Raw genomic sequence first — 16752 nt, 5'->3', positions numbered from 1 at the left:
GGTGCCAAAGTCAATAGGGGTAAGAGCGAGGTAGTGTTCTTCGGGAACTGGGATGACCGCTCCTGCATCCCCTTCACCATCAGGACCGACTACCTGAAGGTGCTGGATGTTTGGTTTGGTGGAGCTGGGGCGTGCACTAAGACTTGGGAGGAGCGTATCACCAAATTGAAGCAGAAGCTGGGCAGGTGGACGCTCCAGTCCCCCTCCATCGCGGATCAGAACCTGGTTGTCAGGTGCGAGGGGCTTTCGGTACTGTTGTATGTGGCACAGGCCTGGCCTATTAGCTGGACCTGCGCCGCTGCGGTCACCCGGGCCATCTTCCACTTCATTTGGGGGTCGAGGATGGACCGGGTCCGCAGGGACACCACGTACATAGACCTGCAAAATGGGGGAAAGGGCGTACCGAACGCCACCCTCGCCCTGACGGCTACCTTTGTGTGCGCCTGCATCAAGCTGTGCGTAGATCCTCAGTACACAAACACCAAGTGTCACTACTTACTGAGGTTCTACCTGTCCCCGGTGTTGCGAAGGATGGGCCTGGCCTCGTTGCCGCAGCACGCTCCGAGTAGTTGGACCGTTCCGTACCACCTGTCCTTCGTGGAGAAATCTTTGAAAAGAAACATCTTTGACCACAAGGCCGTCAGGCAGTGGTCAGCACGTAATATCCTCGAGACCCTTCGGGAAAAGGAGAGGGTGGATGCCGTAGTGTGGTTCCCCATGCAGACTGCCAAAGTCGTTTGGCAGAATGCCTCATCGCCAGAACTTTCAAACAAGCACAAGGACATTGCTTGGCTGGCGGTGAGAGGGGCTCTGCCAGTGAGATCCTTTATGCATGCCCGGAATCTCTGCGCCACGGCACGCTGCCCTCTAGGTGGCTGCGGGGGAGACGAGACTGTCGATCACCTCCTTCTGGAGCGTGCCTATGCACAGGAGGTCTGGAGGGGGATTCAGTGGTATTTGTCAAGGTTCGTCCCGAGCAGCTCCGTAACGCGGGACTCCGTGCTCTACGGGCTGTTTCCCGGGACGCACACTGAGACCAACATCAACTGCGCCTGGAGGACCATCAATGCGGTGAAAGATGCTCTTTGGTCTGCCAGCTGAAAGAACTGACCCCAACCGAATGTTGCAGACTGGCGCACTCCAAGGTCCAGGACTACGTGCTGAGGGACGTGCTAAAGCTTGGGGCAGCCGCCGCCAAGGCGCGGTGGGGAAAGACCACGTTATGAAACCCCTCGTCCAGAATAGAAAAAAGGGTCCTATCTGGTAACTGGGCCCAGCTGGCGCCTTCCCCAACTGGGACTGTGCGGGGTGACGACTGCCAGGATATTTTATTTGCTTTGTTTTTTTTTCTTCTTTGTTGGGTTTTTCTTCTTTTAGTTGGTGTACGTACCCCCTGGCTAACCCGGAGCGGCTTGCATGACTGGGTAGGTGTATAAATATGTTTTATTTTTTGTACATCTTATGAATAAAGTATATTTTTTCAAATAAAAAAAAATGACGAAACGTCTGAAAACTAGCCTTGCAGCTCAGCGAGCAAACTCACATCCAGAACCTCAACCTGAGCTACAAATCTTCTCAAAACTCACTAGAATATGGAGTAGTCGGACTAGCCATAATCTTATTGAAGGGCAGTGCAGACTCCAGGGACCAAGTTGTGTACTCCTCCTACTCTTGATTCAAATGCTCATGTGTCTTAAAGTTAGAGACATAAAGGGGCTTGGTGACTGTAAAGCCATCAATGGCGCAGCCATTAAAATCGGGAATGCACAAGATGCCAGAACAAATAGCTTGGAGGACTGCATGACCAGGGGAGGTTGCATGTAGGAAGGGGTAAGGCCAAAGTGGAATTTAACTGGAACTGACTCTAGAGTTCTTGCAGAGTCCCTATGTTCCTTTTTACTTGCTTTGAAATATGTTAAGAATTTTAGGTGTAAGTGTGAAAGTTAGGAGATACAGTTTAGGTGTATAATTTCTTACGTATGTGTATAAATACATGAATACAAAGAGATACGGGGAGACAGGGATAAAATGGCAAAAAGACAGGTATGCAAACACTTGATACCATCAAGTTACAGGAAACATCATGAGCTTACATACTGGAGTAATTTATTACAGCAAATACTGTATTTTAATTACCTGTATAGGTACAAGAGTTAAAACTGACTTTTCTTGAACTTCTTCTCCCGCCCTATGAAGTACCTTAACATTTCTATAATAAACCAACATATCATTCATCACGTAAAAAGTGTTTCAGATTTGGCAAAATAACCAAGCAAAGGTATTTACCTGGCCTGTGACTTGTGAGGTCTGGGCCGTCTGGTCTGCGACTTGTGGGAGCTGGTTCCTCCTGACTGGAGGGGTCTGAGAGTGTGGGACAAACTAGAAGGTAAAACAGGTTTACATTATTTTAATGTGAACAAGACTGTCCTCTAACTGTAACTTAGAGCTGTAAGCTATTACTACATACTAATTTTTCTTTAAATAATCTTAAAAATACTAATTCTGAAGATCTCAATATTTTGTTTGCTTTTGTAGATTGCTTTATTTTAAAATATTTTACTCAATCACATGGTATGACTACTGCCATCACCATATATTGTTCGGCTGCATTAAACATTTCCTTGTTACTGAAGTTTAGAAATACTATTAATTGAATCGCAAAATAATTACTTATGAGGTAAGCCATTCAGTCCATCTTGGCTCTTTTGTCTAGATGAAGTGCAAAATCTTCTTACTGCAGCATAGAACTGCTTTATAAAATGGTGGTGATTTTACAGAGTAAGTAACTTTGTCTCCATTACAGTACATAGAAGTGCTCCATGTACTGATAATGTTTTGTACGAAGAAACACTTTCCAATATTAAATTTAAATTTGAAAAAGGGAAATGCAGATCTATGTGCCTTATTCAATTTAAAATAAATTCTCCAGATTTACATTTTCCATGTTATTTACAATCTAGAATGCTTCTAAGATTACTTTGCCAACATCTCCTTCTCCAGTTTTTCCTCACACTATTCTGAGACTCAATGAACAAAACTGGATAAAGTATTCAAAATGTAGTCCACCAGAAGAACTTTGGACATGAGGGAAGAAAGTGGCTAAAAGTTCTGCATAAAATATTCATGTCACATATCAATCCAAGATAGGAAGACATTCAAATAAATAATGCAGCTATCGTCTTATCATTTTTGGTATCTTCATGCTCTGCACTGAGTAAGAAATGTCCTGAAGTGTCTCCTGCCAAATTCAAAGACTCTTACCAGGGAAGAAACAATGCTTTCCCAACAGGCAGCTTTTTTATAATGGCTTTAATTACTTTCAGCTTGTCCTGACATTTTGGATAGGCTGCGATATGCACAAAGGCCTGAGCAAGTGGTGCAAAGATGCAGAACACAGAGCTAGCTGCTCCAGCTAAATGGGGTCAGAGAATCCGAAATAACAAAGTGTGGAGTTGGATGAACACAGCAGGCCAAGCAGCATCCTGTGCTCCTAAGATGCGGCTTGGACTGCTGTGTTCATCCAGCTCCACACTTTGTTATCCCAGCTACATGGGGAAGTGGTTGGAGTTGGGACAGGACTTGAAAGTCTCAAAAGGGTTTCATCAACAACCTAATCCAAGTTTATTTTTAGAAGGGTCCTTTTAATCCAGGTCAATGTAATTCAAAACTTATTTTCACCTGCTTGCTTTGCATTACTGTTAAAGACAGTCCTGAATAGATCCCCTCTCACACATAATAGATGATGCAGACCTGGCCAAGGTTTAACTGTCCTTTTCAATGTTCCTTCTTTCTGAAGCATACACATCTAGTATCAAATATCTGTATTTACACCTCATTCAAAAAACATGCATTTGCAGAGGAGGTAACCTCCACAGAACCACTCAGTGCTCTGCTTAGCAAAGTGGTCTCCAAACTCAGCCACATGTATAACGTGCTGCCATGTTGCCTCAGATAAAATGGAGGCAGCCTGCTCACTTATCTCTGCTTGCAGAAATGCACAAGGCAGTCATCCTCATCATAGATACGCTAGTAGAGCACAACCAGAGGCTGCTGCTCTTGGCTTCGATGCAGTTACAGATATGCACCAGGCCCTGGTGCATAGGTAGTCTCTTTCTCTCTCATTCACTCAGACAGACCAATATGGCTAATGACAATGATGTCCAAAGATGTACAGATTAGGTGAATGGCCATGCTAAATTGCCCACAGTGTTCGGGGATGTATAGAATGGGTGGGTTACGGGGGATGGGGTGCTCTGGGGTTCGGTGTGGACTTGTTGGGCTGAAGGGCCTGTTTCCACACTGTAAGGGTTCGAGTAACAGCACACCACTCTCATCCCTCTTGTGGCCACCTCAAACTTGAGGCTAGTGTTCCAGGAAGAAGGAACTACAAGTTGGGACACAATTCCAAATATGTCTGCAACGTTTGTGCCACTGACAGTCTCTGTTGCAGAGTTTCAGCATGTCAATGCACTGTTGCTATGTGCATTTTCATTAGCTGTACATATAGTTCTCCAAGAGATAAAAGTCAAAAAATGCCAAAAATCTTCAGACCAGGCAATTTCAGTAAAGAGAAACAGAGTCGAGAGTTCACATTAACGATGGACCCTCAGTCCTATTCATCAACCCTCTCTATTATTTCACCAAAGAACTCAATTAAGTTAGATAAACACAATTTGTATTTTTGGGAAATCTGAGCTGACTTTCTTTTATTTAAGGATCCACTTCTATTTATCCTTGAGCTTGATGTGATTTTGCACATCAGTGGGGTATTTTACCTGATGCGGCAATGTTGTGTTATCCTTTGTGGCACTGGAAACTAGGCATGAATATTGTGACATTGAATAATCAGTTATTTATTACAAGCTTACAATTACAAATAAACATGACATCCATCAGACACAACATCTGGGCTAATGTTAAGCTACGAAGTTACACATAGTAGCATACTTCTTGTGGCATGTTACACTTAAAAGTGATTCGGAGGATGACCTTCATGCCCTTAGGTCAAATGCTATGACAGTGATGGTATCATCGGCGTGTCACTTAAAAGGTATATTGACATACTGATCATTAAACATTAAATAAACAAATTCCAAACTGAAATCTAGAACATATTTTTAAAATTACATTGTTTCAGAAAGCTTCAAAACCTCAAAATTTCACAAGCTTCAAAATCTCCTCTCCCGACCACATCCCAAAACCAGCCCAGCTAGTCCCCCGCCTCCCTAACCATTCCTCCCAACTCAAGCCCTACACCCATCTCCTACTCACTAACCTCATCCCACCTCCTTGACATGTGGGTTCTCCCTGGACTGACCTGAAGCCTCCCTAACTCCCCAGCTACATTCACCTTCACTGGCTCTAACCCCGCCTCTTTGATCTGTCTATCTTCTCTCACCCTATCTTCTCCTTTATCCATCTTCTATCCGCCTTACCCTGTCTCCTTATTTATTTCAGAATCCCCTTCCCCTCCCCCATTTCTGAAGAAGGGTCTGACCCCGAAACATCAAACTTTCCTACTCGGCCTGCTATGTTCATCCAGCTTCATGCCATGTTATCTTAGCACTGATTTGTGTTTTGGTTTCTAAGGTGAACAACCAACTTTACCTCAGTCAATTGCTTTAAATAAAAATGTAAAATATAAAGCTTTAAAATAGCATGCAAACGTTGGTTAAAATGAATTTGCGCTCACCTTACAGAGCCAAATCCAATTAATTGCACATTTTTTTTGTCTATGCTGTCTTGGGAATGAGACAAAGAGAAGCAGGAAACATGAAAATTTGGAAAGGCTCAGCCCATGCAAAGCTGCAGAGGGAGGGAAGGAAAAGCAGTTATAGGAATGACACACAACACTGTAAAATAGGAAGGAAGATCAGATTTCAGGTCTGCCTGAAACAATAACTTAATGACTATAAACATTTCAGCACCAAAATTTGTCCTTTTTAAAAGAATGTTACTGACATCAGCATGCCTTTGTCAGCATATTTAAAACTGCACAAATGATTGAGAAGCTAACTCAAGGTCAGAACTAGGGCATGCATATATAAATATATTTGCACTTAACAGTTTGCTGAACTAAAAGTAGGTGTTAGAATTTATTTTAAACTATATTGTTATACATTTTGAGGAATTAATATTTTGTCAATTAGTTGTAAGATCTGAGCTTTTGCTGACAAGTCTCAAAATAATAGTTATTATTTCCTCACAACACTCAGTGAACACGCGAAGACAGAAAAATTACAGCACATCTGCTAACTTGAACAGGACGTTGGTATCATGACAGTGCACTTGAACTGGAAGCAGTGCAAATTTGCTGCTGCCTCAGTTTGGCTAGCCAAACCTCCATCTTTAATGATGGTATATTCCCCACTACTTGTATAAGATGTTGGTGCTGTTGGCTTTATCATTGTGGACAAAAAAAACACACTGAAACCAGATGCAGTGTGTTGTCTGTTGGTATCTCTCCCTCAATGTACAACTAGTTGCTGGCCACTGCCCTTAATAATATCTGTATATCTTACTGTTGCACTTGAACAGGAAGTTTTTTAATTTCAGAAATTTACATAAAAATATCTTCATATGCATACATAGTCACTAACGCAGTTTGGCTCTGTACAGTAATGTATAAAGAAACAAAGACTGACTCAATCCAACAAACAAACCAAAGGCATTTCTTTCTGGTTTTTGATTACAGTTACATATAGTTGAGGTGGAGGGGGCATCCAATAACTGAACAGGCCCTCATTGTACTTCGGCTGAAAAACCTGAGACAGTGGTTGTTCCCCACTGTGCTTTGGTGGCAGCTGTCCTAGGCTTTAGTGCGTTCCTCAGCACACAGTCCAGGAGCTTGAAATGTGCCAGTCTACACTCTGTTAGGTTCAACTCCTTGCTTGGAAAGACCAACAGGTTTCAGGTAGACCAAAGAGCCAAGCGCAGTTAATGTTTGTCTTGGTACGCATCCCAGGAAACTGAGCACAGAACCCTGCATCATAGAGATGCTTAGTAAAAACCTTGACAAAAGCCAATGCATCTTTCTCCAGACTTCCTTTGCAAAGGCACATTGCAGAAGGTTTTTGACAGTTTCTAATCCCCACAGCCACTCTGATGGCAGTGTGCAGTAGTGCAGGGTGTTCTGATGTACATGAAGGGATCTCACAGGCAGTGCCATTCTCACTAGCAGCCAAGCAGTGTCTAGGTGCTTGTTGGAAAGTTCTAGTGATGAGGCATTCTGCTAAACAACTATGACAGTCTACTCAGGAAACAACCAGACAGGATCCACCCTCTCCTTTTCCAGCAGGAATTTCCTACATGCTGACCACTTCCAGATGGAACTGTAGTCAAAGGTGTTTTGCTTTGCAAATTTCTTCACAAAAGCACAGGAGACACCGAAAAGTCCAACTACTTGGGAGTGTTCCACGGCAACAAGGTCAATCCCACCCTTAGCATCACCAGGGAATGGCAGAACCTCAGTACATACTGAAGCTTGAAGTCCATGTACATCTTGATGCAGCCACACACACAAAGGTGGCTATCAGCCAGACAGTGATATTGAGTATGTTCTTCTCCTGCTTATCTAAAACTTTGCACATTATATTCCTGCAGACACGGTCCACCTTAGATGTCCAGTTGAAGGGGAAAATGGCTTGGATGACTGAAATGGTGCAGCTTCTGAGAACGGGCCAGACCTATACCATGAACAACAACAGTGACATTTTTATTCGCAACAGAGACGGGGCATGCACACAAAAGCCCAGTTTCTGTCTCAATTTGGTAATATGCTCCTCCCAAGTCTTTGCGCATGCCCCAGCCCCTTTTACTCATATTCCCAGCACCTTTGGGTGATCTGTCCTGACGGCGAAGGGGATAAAGGGTCAGTTGGCCCAGTTCTCAAAGAACTTGGCCTTACTCTTGACTCGATTTACCTTAGCTCCCAAGGCCAGTTCAAACTGGTTGTAGATGCTTATGAGTTTCGCACCAACAGTGAATCAGATCAGAAAATGACATCATCATCTATGTACAGGCAGGCTTTGACCTGCAGGCCTCCACTCCCTGAATAGTCACCCCTCCCAGGCTTGCATCCTTCCTAATGGATTCGGCAAAAGGCTCTAAGCACCACAGATACAGGGCAGGAGAGTGTTGCCTGCCCTGCCTGATTCTGGATCTGATAGGGAAACTTTCTGCTTCCCACCCTTAATTGAAACTGCACTACTGATGTTGGTGATGAGCAGTCAGATCCAATTATAGATTTCCTCCCCAAGGCCCATTTTACAGACCACGTCCCACTTGTAGGTATATGATATCCTGTCAAAGGCCTTCTCCTGGTCTAGGCTGATGAGGCAGGTGTTCACCCCCACCCCCCCCCACTCCTCCCTGTCCTGCACATGGAGCATTGCATCCCTGAGGAGCGCAAGGCTCTCAGATTGCCCTGCCCTGTATAGCACATGTTGGTCAGGGTGAATCATTGATCCCTGAGCAGATCTGACCCATTTAGCAATGACCTTAGACAGGATTTTGTAATTTCCATTCAGCAGTGAAATTGGTCTCCAATTTCTAATTTCCTCTCTCTCCCACTTCCGTTTATGGATGACGGTGATATTTCCTCACTGAATCGCACTTGCTACTTGCAAGAAGCATATGATTATACACCTCCAGAAAGTCTTGGCCAATCAGTTGGTACCAGTGATGAAAACATCGCGCTCCCGGACCACACTGTAACTGGAACCAGTTATACTGCAGCCCTTGTTGCTGCGTCTCCTTCACTATCCTACTCTTCTTTTTGCAGCTCCCCTCCCCCCATTGTTTCATCCACAGCTCATTGGAACCAAAAGTAGTATGCCCCATTTCTGCTTCCCACCCTACCATTAGTCCTGCTGGGGAAAAACCTTGCCACTGTCTCTCTGGCCTCTCCCCTCACTGCAGTCTGCCGCATTGCTCTTCTTGCCTGCTCTCCTCTCCATGTTGCTGGCCATCGCCCTCATCGCACACCTGGCCAGCACTATTGGCCCACAACTGCATTTGGGAAGCGGGGCAAAGAGTATGGTGCTTTGTGTGATGAATGTACTTGGGGCTGGGTATCTGCCCCTTTAAGGCAGCAGGACAGGTAACTCAGTGGCAGAGCTCGGGTCCAGTCTAGAACTAGTTGTGGAGATGCAAGTCGTGGAGCATCGGTAATAAACTATTCCTATTCAGATTTACCATTTGTCTACATGCTATATAATTCCTGGCTGCAAAGGAAGCACCAGCTTAACATTTGGCAACGAGAGCGAGATCTAGCACATGAACTAGATGTTTTTTTTTTCCAGTCTAGAAAGGACACCCAGACTTCACAAACGGTGTAAGGAGGTAACATTAAGCAAGTGGTCATGAGAGGATTAAGGCCGCAGTGCATGCCAGGAAGGAAACGGAAACCAGTAATTGGGCCAAGAGCAGCAGTTATGAAGGGCCTCTGACCAATGGCTAAAGATGACAGTATGCAACGGGGTTACTGAAATTGTCACAGAGAGCACTTGCGAGGGGACTCAGGGTGTGGGTGACACCAGGAGGAACGGTACACTAGCGCAGATGATGAGGAAGCAGCTGACATGGACAGCATTCACCAAAGGGACTCAGGCTGCAAATTACTAGACTCAAGTGGTGGGAAAACAAAATGGCGGTCCAGTTTGGGGTGATGGGTTCATTTGATGAAGAGTCAGAAAACTGCCCTTTATAATGGAATACTTTAATTTGTTCTTAAAGGCAAACAAAGTGGCTGAGGTCACCTTGGTACCAGTTTTCTTAAGTACCATTGGAAGCAAGACCTTTGCAATTCTCAGCAGTCTGGTGCAACCAGAGAAACCTGCAGACAAGGCATTCCCAGAGTGATGTTAAGTGTTATGAAATTATTGCGCAAATAAGTTGCTGATGATAGCGGTTATTTCCATTATTACAAACAGGTACAGCATATAGCATAGAAGAGAATCCATTGCCCAATTTGTGGCCACCTTAAAGAAGTTAGTGAACACTGCAAATTAGGAAGGTTCCTCCAAGCCTTGTGGGACCATTTGGCTTGTGGCCTTTGATTTTAAGTCACCCGAAAAAGGAGATACCTGGATTTTGTGACAGCTTTTAAATATGCTATCACAATGGAGTTGGCCACAAGCAAGGCAACCCAGTTGCTTGACAATGCCAGGGTATATCAAGTAGTAAAAGCTTGGCAAAGTGCAGCCGATGTGGCAAGAATGGTTAAAAGGAGTCAACATGTTGGACTCGAGAAGCCCAGTGCCACAGGTTTAAGCGAGTAGGTCATATTGCCTGAGACTGCCAGGTACAACCCAAATAAAGAGAGTTAGAAAGAAACAACCCTGAGGACAACGCATAAGGTACGTGCTACCAGCCTGGGAGTAGGCAGTGCCAGCTGGTCTGCATAAGATGGCCCAGAGTCAGCAGTTTCAGTTAAACTGAGTGTGAAATTGATTGTTTCTGGGTTCTTCCCAAAGCCAAAGAGGAAGACAGTAAAAATGGAAGTGGATATAGGCACAGTGGGGCCGCTGATTTACAAATCTGTCTATAAGATGAAATTGAGGGCACTAGGACTGAAGTCTACCAAGATTATACTATGAACATACATAGAACAAGTGGTGTCACTGAAGGGCTACGTACTGCTGAAAGTACAGTTAAGAGGCCAGTGTGTAGAACTGTTATATTGCATGGCAAAAGGCAAACACTTCGCATTATTTAGACACCGCTGGTTATAAAACTTATGGTTAAACTGGGGTATGCTTAATAGGCTGGGTGAACTCAAACATGGGTTGGCAACAGATCGTGAACAAGCATAAAGATGCCTTCAAAGGGATCCTGGGGGAAACAAAAAGGAGTTAAAATTACATTACAGCTGAAACCCGACGCTCAGGAGTCTGAAGATGCATCTGGTACGATACGCCATCTGGCCGAAAGTAGAGGCAAAACTGGAATGGGTGGTGAATCTGGGACCAGTAGAACTAGTAACCACCAGTGAGCAAGTCACTCCCATTGTTTTGGTCTTAAAAACAGATCGTATGGTAAAGATTAGTGGCGACTTTAAGATCACAGTCAACCCAGTGGGCCAATACCCCTTTTGACTCCAAAGATCTATTCAGTGGACTGGCGGGGGACATGAAATTTTTAAATATGTAGCTGTTACAGCCCTATGTATAGATGCAGGTCATGAGAGAGTCTCAGCTGCTGCTGATGCTAGTGACACACAGGGGACTTTTCTGCTACAGGCAATGGCTTGTAGGCATCGCATCAGTACCAGCTATGTTCCAGAGGAATACCCTGCATTATGTAGACATGGATCAAATATTAAGCAGGTTGCTAGAATCCAGTGTTGTGTGGATGATATTTTGATTACTGAATCCTTGGAACAGCAGCATTTGAAACAAAAAATTAAGAAGGAACCCAAAAAAGATTGCAGGAACATGGCCTACAAGCAAAAAAGGAGGAAATACAATTTTTGTTTTTAAAAAAGGCTCCTTACTCGGGCCATGTAATTGATGGGGAGGAAGTCCACAAAGCACCCAAGAAGATGGAGGCTATCACAAAGGCCACTAAACCAGAGAATGCGACTCGACTGAACTCATTCCTGGGATTTGTGAATTACTAAAGCAAGTTCTGGTAACTGTTAAAATCCCTGCATTGGTTGCTCAGAAAAGGGTGTCTGTGGAAATGGCCCAGGAATGTGAGGTAGCTTGGAATGAGGTGGTAAAGTAAGCCTTAAAAATGTTGGCAATGTTAACACATGTCGACTCAAACTTGACACTACCATTAGCGTGTGATGCTTCTATGGGGTTGGTGTAGGCGTTGTATTCTTGCACATATTACTGAATGGACAGGAAGGGCCCATTGCATTTGCATTGAGGTCACTAATAAAGACTGACGAGAATTATGTTCAAGTTGAAAAAGGAGGACTGAGCATTGTATCTGACATTGAAAAAGTTCACCCAATTCCTCGGCACACACTTCAAGTTACTGACTGACCATAGACGTCTAAGCTCCATTTCTGGCCCATTTACAGCACACCTGAAGAGATGGGCACTGGCTCTGTCAGCCCACTCATATGACAACAAATACCGACAGGCAGAGAAGTACAGCATCACAGATGCCCTGTCAAGGCTGCTTTTACCGGGGAATACTACAACCTGAAAAGTGTGTATTTCTCCCAAGATGCCAAAACGCTGGTGCCAGCTAATCAGGTGCAGAATGTTACTTGGAACAATCTGGTTTTGAACCAAGTGGTAGACTTAGTCTTCAAAGGGAGGACCATTCATGGAAACCTCCCAGAACTATGCCCTTACCTGTCCAGGAGTTGGGAGTTAATGTAGGGGAATAAGAGCTGTTACTCCTCTCCCGTTAAGACAGAAGATGCTAGAACAAGTGCACTAAAGGCATCCTAGCATGGTACGAATAAACAAAACAGCCAGAAGCTATTTTTCAGCAGACAAATGCAGGCTACCAGACTGGGGAGAAAGTGGGATCATGTGAATCCTGTGCATTAATATGATGCCACTATTATCACTCCTTCACCTATGAGAATGGCTTCAAACACTGTCAGCAAATTCACGCCAATCTCATGAGACCGGTAAGGGACACAGGCCACTCGTGGTCATGGATAGCCCCCCGAAGTAATGGTCATGAAGTTTGTATCAAAGGAAGCAATGACAGACTGGATGAAATATTTGGAATTGTCCCTCAGGGCACTGAGCTGGTCCAGATGGGATCATTGGTCTTGTGTCTCTGAGCCAGGGTTGGCCACACACAGGGAGGAGACAACAGCAGTGTCATAGGGCAGACAGGGACGTATCTACAGACTCTTTCCTAAGCTATCAGTCTCCCATGTTTCCCTAATCCAAAGCATTACTGAAGTCTAAGTAGACTACATCCAAAGCTTTGCCCTCATCTACACACTTGATCACCTCTACAAAAAATAAACAAAAATCAATCCAGTTGGTCAGACATAACTTCCTCCTTAACAAAAGCACGCTGGCTGTAGTTGATTAATCGATGCCTCTCAAATGAAAATTAATTCTGCCCCTCAGAATTACTTCCAATAGTTTCTCGCCACCGAGATTAGATTGAACTAGCTTCTAATTTCTTGGTTTATCCCTTGCTCACTTCTTGAATAACAGTACCCTCGATGAAACTTTTAAGAATTCCACCTCTAAACTTTTCACAGAATGATTATCCCACTTAATGTTGGGCAAGTTGAAATGCTTTATTGTCATTAGCAGATTACTTTACATCTACATACTTGTTTTTCTATTTCTCTCGTACTGTTAGAGGGGGTGTCCTCTGCAATTGTAATCAGAACATATGCAGCTGAAAAATGAACAAATTATGGCTGATAAATATTACACTTTTGTTCATATTGTAGGAAAAAATGTTAATTTTTTTCCAGAAAATTGTGAAAAATATATACAACTCTGTGAGGATTTGTAATTTAATGCTACCTAATGTCATTTGGAATCAGTTAGACCCAAAAAATCACTAAACTATTCTAAAGTAACTAATTCCAGCAAATGGGAGAGCAACAATGGCTCTGATACTGTTCAATGCTGTAAAATGTATTAATATGCGCCTTGGAAAACAAGATCAAGAAAACCAAAAGAACCTGGCAATGCTCCTGGTCTACTTCACATAGGAGAGGTAATATTTTGACACTGCACACCTATCACTAGAACCAAATTTAAAATTAGACACACTGAATTCACGACATACTACAGCTAGTCAAAACTTCAGGCCTGTCAACCAAGTTGTAAAAATTGTTCAAACAAGGCTGTCTACTTGGTCTAAGCTTCAGGAGACTGCTGGAAGAAAAGGTTTAAAGAAACAACAAAACAGAAAGTCCTTGGGATATTGTTCATCTAAAACCTAACCAACAAAACATTTTTTCTCTAAAGCTCAACTGCTATACATTATGAAACTACTAATCTCAATTTTTCTTGCTCTTGTCACATTATTGATGCCTGTTTATACTGGTTGCTTTCCATATGGAAGTTACAAACAAATCCCCCGCATCCTCTCTCTAAATGATCATACATTCCAAATTTTTGATACACTGCCAATAAGGTCAACTTCCACTTCTTCTCAAGAGCAAACTTGTCTTGACATTTCAAGTTCATAACCATGGTAACTGTAATTACTGGGAAAGAACTGGAAAGGACCTCAGATGCAAGCTGTCAAAGAATAGAAGACAACTGCCAAGTTTCAGTCTCAGCCTTTACAGCTTTGACAAGACAAAAGCCAGAAGAGACCATTCAAACCATTACTACAGATTTAACTCATTCCAAATCTAAGAACTCCAGAATCAGCTTAAAAGATCAATAGTAAAACAGATCAGAAACTAGGCAGTCAAATCAGAAACTAGGGTCTTAAACTGAACAAAAGTAAATTCTTTTCTAAGACAAAAACTCAGCAATGAATGTGTTCCAACCATGGCTAACAAACAAGAATTGTATAAATGCCTTTGTTTGACCTAATAAAGAAGTTAAAATAATGGTAAACCTGAAGAAGCACTTTAGAACTCTGCAAAGGAGGACCAAGAGAAAAGATTAATAAAAAGGAAAATAGAATGAAAGTAAACCAGTGGGAAATTTAAAAAAAACACCTGAAGGCTTCTATAGGTTTGTAGAAAGCATGAGCAAAAACAGATGTTAGCCCATTTCAAACATAGTCAGAAGATTTTATAATGGGGCATAAGAGCTCCTAACAATCTCCCAGAAATCAAATCTAGAGACTAATTAAAAAGAATGAGGAACTACAAAATGTTAAAATTAGTTTTTAAAAAATTAAGAAAGAGAGAAGTTATTGGCACTTAAAGTACCCAAAACCCCTGCATCAGACGATTTACATCTCAGTGTTGAAAGAAACGGATGTAAAAGAAACACATACACTGGTGGTCATTTTTCAAAATTCAATATACTCTACAGTTGTTTCAGCACATTGCAAGATGGAAAACGTAATCTTACTGAAGTATAATATACATATAGAAATTTCTACAGCTGAAGACACTGCCAAGGGGACGGGACAAGACAACAGTAAACCGGCATCAAAACATTTAACCTTGGAAACAAAGACAGGAAAGCTAATCACCCAAACATGCATTTCCAATTTCATTGACCCAATCAAATTGAAGATTAAAGTCATCCAAAATTGCTCTATTCTATCCACATGCTCCTATTATGTGATTTATAGCCTTTCCCACAGAGTGCCTACTGTTTGAAGGTCTTTACATTGTCTCAAGGAGTCTCTATTAAACCTGCCTTGGACCATTAGTAGGAGTAAAGTGAAAAGGGAACAGGAGTAGGCCATCCAGCCAACTAAACCTGCCCTGCGATTCAATATGATAATGACTGATGGACAGCTTCAATGCCTTTTACTCACCCTATTCCCAATACACTTTTTTGCCCTTGGTAAACAGAAATTAATCAACCTCTACCCTAAGCATTATCTAAACTTACACTTCCACAACACTAGCAGAGAATTCCAAAGATTCATAACATTTAGAGTCAAAAATAAAATTCTTATTTTGAACCTAAATAGTATCTCATTTACTTTCAAATTGTGCTGTATGGTTCAAGCAGGGAAACATCTTATCTGCATTTATCCTGTCTATCCTCTTAAGTATTTTGTAAAATTCAATGAAATCACCTCTCATTCTTCAAAACCCAAGAGAATACAAGCCCAGTTTGTCCAATCTTTCCTCACAGAATAGTCTCAACATCCCAGGATGGAGTCTGGTGAACATTTATGGCTTCCTTCTTCCATAACTGTGATCCCCCACACTCTGTGGTTGGATGCATTTGAGGGCCCTTTCAATCTACCACCAGCACTTCTGTCCTTACACCCCTTCCCATTGCTCACAACTTCATGATTAGGTCTCCCCATCCTCATTTTTCATCTCACCAGCCTCTGCATTCAAAAGGTCTTTCTCTGCTACTTCAGACAAGTCCAGCAGAAAGCCACCACCAAACACATCTTCCCCTCACTCCCATGTCTGCATTTCATAGGGATTGTTCTCTCTGGGACACCCTAATCCTCTTCGATAACTACCAACACCAAGTCCCTTCCCCTGGAAGCACAGAAGATGCAACACCTGCCCCTTCACTTCTTCCTTGTTCACCATCCAACAGGCTAAACAGTCTTTCCAGGTGAAACAGCATTTCATTTGTACCTCCCCCGATCTGATCTACTGCATTCACTGAATCCAATGTGATTTACTCTACATTGCAGAAGCCAAACGCAGATTGGGTGACTGCTTTGCAGAACATCTCCGGCTCATGTGTAAGCATGACCCCAACCTTCCTGTAGCTGGTCATTTTAACACAGGATCCAGTTCACGTGCCCACTAGTCTGTCCTCAGCAAGCTCAAGCAAATCACATCACAAATTGAAGGAACAGCATCTCATCTTCAGACTAGGCACTTTTCAACCTTCAGGACTTGATATCGAATTCAACACCTTCAGATTGTTAACTCGCTCCTGGTGTGGACGATTGGTGGCTTGTGAACCCAGTCAGACCACATGCGAAGCCCCCTGCGCCGACTTACTGTGGGTTCTTTTTAAAAAGTTTGTAATGCATATCCTTTTAGCTTTATTTCTCATTTTTCTAATTTGTATTATGAATAACTAAGTAATATAACTTTTTCCTTTATTTCTCTATTTTGTGTCTAAAACCTGTGCCTAATTACTTTATATCTAAGATGGCACCATGTGGGTTAGCATTGTAAGCTTTTCACTG

General features: G+C 42.8%; 1 protein-coding gene across 3 annotated transcripts in view; it reads right to left on the bottom strand.

Annotated features, from left to right (window-relative positions):
- LOC125465406 (transforming growth factor beta receptor type 3-like) overlaps positions 1-16752 on the bottom strand; it is a 141639-nt gene that overhangs the window by 13385 nt on the left and 111502 nt on the right. For all 3 annotated transcript variants that reach the window (XM_059638415.1, XM_059638413.1, XM_059638414.1), the window contains one exon: positions 2287-2379. In XM_059638415.1, the coding sequence (XP_059494398.1) occupies positions 2287-2379 (93 nt within the window). The remainder of the gene's footprint in view (positions 1-2286; positions 2380-16752) is intronic.

This window comes from Stegostoma tigrinum, chromosome 29 (genome assembly GCF_030684315.1).
Source record: "Stegostoma tigrinum isolate sSteTig4 chromosome 29, sSteTig4.hap1, whole genome shotgun sequence".
Classification (NCBI taxonomy): Eukaryota; Metazoa; Chordata; class Chondrichthyes; order Orectolobiformes; family Stegostomatidae; genus Stegostoma; species Stegostoma tigrinum.
The sequence above is the reverse complement of the archived record's forward strand: the minus strand, read 5'-3'. Positions and strand labels throughout refer to the sequence as shown.